This window comes from Scylla paramamosain, chromosome 30, assembly GCF_035594125.1.
Source record: "Scylla paramamosain isolate STU-SP2022 chromosome 30, ASM3559412v1, whole genome shotgun sequence".
Lineage (NCBI taxonomy): Eukaryota > Metazoa > Arthropoda > Malacostraca > Decapoda > Portunidae > Scylla > Scylla paramamosain.
The window spans coordinates 615,001-620,000 of record NC_087180.1 but is presented as its reverse complement, the minus strand read 5'-3'; the positions used below and the strand labels follow the sequence as shown (position 1 = coordinate 620,000).

The following is a 5,000-nucleotide window of genomic DNA, read 5'->3' as shown; positions in this document are numbered from 1 at the left end:
TGCTTCACATGTCTGGGGGGTTCCACTCATACTGCTCTTCTAGACAGGGTGGAATCAAAAGCTTTTCGTCTCATCAACTCCTCTCCTCTAACTGACTGTCTTCAGCCTCTCTCTCACCGCCGCAATGTTGCATCTCTTGCTGTCTTCTACCGCTATTTTCATGCTAGCTGCTCTTCTGATCTTGCTAACTGCATGCCTCTCCTCCTTCCGCGGCCTCCCTGCACAAGACTTTCTTCTTTCTCTCACCCCTATTCTGTCCACCTCTCTAACGCAAGAGTTAACCAGTATTCTCAATCATTCATCCCTTTCTCTGGTAAACTCTGGAACTCCCTGCCTGCTTCTGTATTTCCACCTTCCTGCGACTTGAATTCCTTCAAGAGGGAGGTTTCAAGACACTTATCCACCAATTTTTGACCACTGCTTTGACCCTTTTATGGGACTGGCATTTCATTGGGCATTTTTTTTTATTAGATTTTTGTTGCCCTTGGCCAGTATCCTTCCTACATAAAAAAAAAAAAAAGTTTGGCGACACCACACTTTGCCTGTTCAACGGTCCCCGCACCTTGCAGAGCCCGGCCAAGTGAGGGACCTGAGCGTGGAGTCTGGCATTAATTTCCTGACGCTGAAGTGGGAGAAACCAGACGATAAACCACGTAAGGGAATCCTGGAGTCCTTCAAGGTGTCCTGGAGTGAAATAGACAAACGAAACACAGATTGCGTTATACTGTCAGCAAGTAGAAGGCAGTACATTATAAGAAATCTCAACTTCAACACTGAGTACTGGATCACGGTATGTGTGTGTGTGTGTGTGTGTGTGTGTGTGTGTGTGTGTGTGTGTGTGTGTGTGTGTGCGATTATGACGTGGTACTACCCTAATCCTCAATAACTTTCAGATACAAGCTAAAAACCAAAACGTATTGCAAGATGGCGCCGTGACCACCATCACCGCCACCACAGACCTGCCCGGTAAGCTCTCCTCCTCCCCCTCGCTTTTTTTTTTTTTTCTTCTTCTTCTTCTTCCAGATCTCATGAATTTTTTTTCTTCGCCTTCCTCTGGCTCTTCTTCCGTCAACATTCCCCAACATGCAATCACCTTCCACTCCTCCAGCTCTCAGTGCGTGACCTTCAAAAGTACAGCCACCTCCTCCCCAGACTCGTCAGCCTCTCTTCAGCCTTGCACGTTTTAACTCTTCCCCGTTAATTATTCTCTCTCCGCGGAATTCTTTGCATCCATCTCAGGAATCACATCTTCGTAGCCTTCAACTTCTCTCTTTTATTCTTCTGAACAATCCAAGATTCAGGCCGGATGGGTGGCAATCAGGCAAGCGGTGGCAACACCGGGTGGCCTGTTGTTGGTTGCGCGATCTGGTCTGTGCTTCATGTTGTCAAATCTTACTAGTTACTGATGTGCCTCATCTCACCATAATTACGTATTAGCTCCAGCACTTCACACATCAGCAGAGTGTTTGGAGTGCACTGTTTATTAATAATGCACACACACACACACACACACACACACACACACACACACACATACTAATCAGCAGACTCTGTCCTCAGTCCCTCGTAGAATCAAGAATTTGAAAGCTGAAGGAACTGAGTCATCGTTGACCTTGACGTGGCGAGAACCCAGCAGACAGAACAACCTCATCATCTACTACAGAGTCTTGCTGTACAACGCCAGCGGCGTCCTCCAGCAAAATATCACCGTGGAGGAATCACAGGCCGAGGTGCGTGACTGGTAGACAGGAGGCGAAGGAGGAGCGTAATCGTGTGGCTGGCTGACGGACAAACTGTTCAGGAGCCGTATTAATAAACACTTTGAAAGCTAAAAGTTACTTTCAAACCGCTGACCTGCCTCGCTCACCTCAATGCTGCGCAAGGAAAGTCACGCGAAGCAGCATACGGACAGCACAATGAAGGCGTCTTTCTTACTCCCGCAGCTCGAAGGTCTGAGCCACAGCCAACAGTACCTAGTCAAGGTGGCGGCGTGCAACAAGCGTTATTGCAGCCCAGTCGAAACGCTGGAACAGCCCGCCCCTCCCAGACTGCAGGAGACTGTGAACCTGGTGGCGTCCAACGACACCACCATCACCATCCTGATGCCCCTCCTCTCCAACCCACCCGGGTAAGTGTGTGTAAAATAATAATAATAATAAACGGTTTATTATTTAGGCAGTTAACAAACTGAAAATGTACAGAGGGGGTGGGGAAATACTTAACATTAATCCTAAAGGTAAGTCTAATCTAGAAGGGACTATTGATTGATGGCTCTCACCATGGTGGGAATCGCGCTGAGCCTATACCGGTCCGTGCGCGGCGCCTTTAGGGGCGCGCGTGTATGTGTGTGTGTGTGTGTGTGTGTGTGTGTGTGTGTGTGTGTGTGTCCGGCGCTCACCACCAACTGTATTGATTTAAGAGCAGGAGTTAAAAAAAAAAAAAGTCCTCTTTTCCCCACCATGCCATGGCTCAGGACTCACACGGTGGTGGTACAGAGAGAGGGACGCGAGCAGCCCACGCAGGACTGGAAGGAGGCACTGAAGGACAAGGCAATGGCTCTCCTGAAAGAAGGCGGGGTCCGCTCCCAACTCCCACCCATGCAGGTGGAAGCTGACGGCACAGAAGTGTACATCGCAGCCAAAGTTGAGCAGGTGAGTGGGTGTGACACCAGTCGAGGCGCTCTTGGCACCTTTGGCACCAGTTGAGGCACCCTTGGCACCTTTGGTATAAGTCGAGGCATCCTTGACACCTTTGACACCAGTCGAGGTATCCTTGGCACCAGTCGAGGCACCTTTGACAGCTTTGGCACCAGTCCAGACAGCCTTGGCACCGTTGGCAACGGTCAAGGCACCTTTGGCGGTAATCGAGGCAACTTTGATATCTTTGGCATCATTTGGCGCCAGTCGAGGCATCTTTGGCACCTTAGGAACCATTCGAAATACCTTTGGCACCTTCTGAAAGTATGCCACCACAAAAAGAGATGCAGCACGGGTGACAAGGGATGTAACACGGGTGACAAGGGATGTAACACGGGTGACAAGGGATGTAACACGGGTGACAAGAGATGTAACACGGGTGACAAGGGATGTAACACGGGTGACAAGGGATGTAACACGGGTGACAAGGGATGTAACACGGGTGACAAGGGATGTAACACGGGTGACAAGGGATGTAACACGGGTGACAAGAGATGTAACACGGGTGACAAGGGATGTAACACGGGTGACAAGGGATGTAACACGGGTGACAAGGGATGTAACACGGGTGACAAGAGATGTAACACGGGTGACAAGGGATGTAACACGGGTGACAAGGGATACAAGGGTGACAAGGGATACAACAAGGGTGACAAGTGATACAACAAGGGTGACAAGGGATACAACAAGGGTGACAAGGGATACAACAAGGGTGACAAGGGATACAACAAGGGTGACAAGGGATACAACAAGGGTGACAAGGGATACAACAAGGGTGACAAGGGATACAACAAGGGTCACAAGGGATACAACAAGGGTGACAAGGGATACAACAAGGGTGACAAGGGATACAACAAGGGTGACAAGGGAAGTAACAAGGGTGACAAGGGATACAACAAGAGCGACAAGGGATACAACCAGGGTGACATAAGGGAAACAAAAAGGGTGAGACAAATGAAGTCCTCAGAGTTCAGTAATCAGGATAAAACAAAAATAACAAGCTAAGGTTTAAGGAAAAAAATTTTAAAAAGACAGGAAAAAATTGACTTTCATAAAAAATGTTAGACGAATAGAATTGACTCAGTGATCCGGTTGTTAGTGCTGAGTCATTAGGCAGCTTTAAAAGAAGATTAGACAAATTTATGGATAAGGATGACAGGCGAGAATAAATAGACTTTTTTTTTTTTATACAAGTACTGCCACGTGTAGGCCTCATAAGAACATAAGAACATAAGAAATAAGGGAAGCTGCAAGGAGTGGCCAGGCTTACACGTGGCAGTCCCTGTATGAAATATACCTACCTATTTCCACCTATCATCCCCATCCATAAACTTGTCTAATCTTCTCTTAAAGCTCCCTAATGCCCTAGCACTAACAACATGATTACTGAGTCCGTTCCACTCATCTACCACTCTATTTGGAAACCAATTTCTTCCTATCTCTTTCCTAAACCTAGATTTTTCAAGCTTGAACCCGTTATTTCTTGTTCTATCCTGGTTACTGATCCTAAGGATTTTACTTACATTCCCCTTGTTATAACCCTTATTCCACTTACAGACTTCTATCGGGTCCCCTCTTAACCTACGTCTCTCTAAAGAATGTAAATTCAACAGTTTCAATCTCGCCTCGTAAGGAAAACTCCTCATCCCCTGTATCCTTTTAGTCATTCTCCTCTGTAGTGATTCTAATAGACCTATATCTTTACTGTAATGCGTAGTCTAGGTAGTCTAGATGAGGTTTGACCAGCGCCAGGTATAACTTTAATATTACTTCGGGCCTCCTACTTTTAACACTCCTAAATATTAATCTTAGTACCCTATTTGCCTTGTTTCTGGCTTCTATGCATTGTTTTCCTAGACGGAGTTCAGGGCTAACTATAACTCCTAAATCTTTCTCGTACCCTGTACCTACCAGAGTTTGGTTGTTTAATGTGTACCTATTGTGTGGGTTTCCTCTATCTACGCTAAGTACTTTGCATTTGTTGATATTCAACTGCATTTGCCATCTGTCCGTCCATTCCTACAGCCTATCTAAATCTGCCTGCAAGGCGATGGCATCCGATTCTGACCTAATTAATCTACTTATCTTTGTGTTAACCGCAAATTTACTAACATCACTAATAATTCCACTATCCAAATCATTGATATGTATATTAAAAACAACAATGGCCCTAATACTGATCCCTGTGGCACCCCCCTAATTACATGACCCCCACTCGGATTTAGAGCCGTTTATTACAACTCTTTGTCGCCTGTTGCTTAGCCATGACCTTATCCAACATGTGGTACCCTCTGATGAGGTACC

At 46.5% G+C, this 5,000-nt stretch overlaps 1 protein-coding gene across 4 annotated transcripts in view; it reads left to right on the top strand.

The window, feature by feature from the left end:
- The window catches only part of LOC135116150 (receptor-type tyrosine-protein phosphatase F-like), a 66,377-nt gene that overhangs the window by 21,170 nt on the left and 40,207 nt on the right, over window positions 1-5,000 (top strand). For all 4 annotated transcript variants that reach the window (XM_064033398.1, XM_064033395.1, XM_064033397.1 and 1 more), the window contains 5 exons: window positions 570-790; window positions 894-966; window positions 1,561-1,730; window positions 1,944-2,128; window positions 2,474-2,651. In XM_064033398.1, coding sequence (XP_063889468.1) covers window positions 570-790; window positions 894-966; window positions 1,561-1,730; window positions 1,944-2,128; window positions 2,474-2,651 — 827 coding nt within the window. The remainder of the gene's footprint in view (window positions 1-569; window positions 791-893; window positions 967-1,560; window positions 1,731-1,943; window positions 2,129-2,473; window positions 2,652-5,000) is intronic.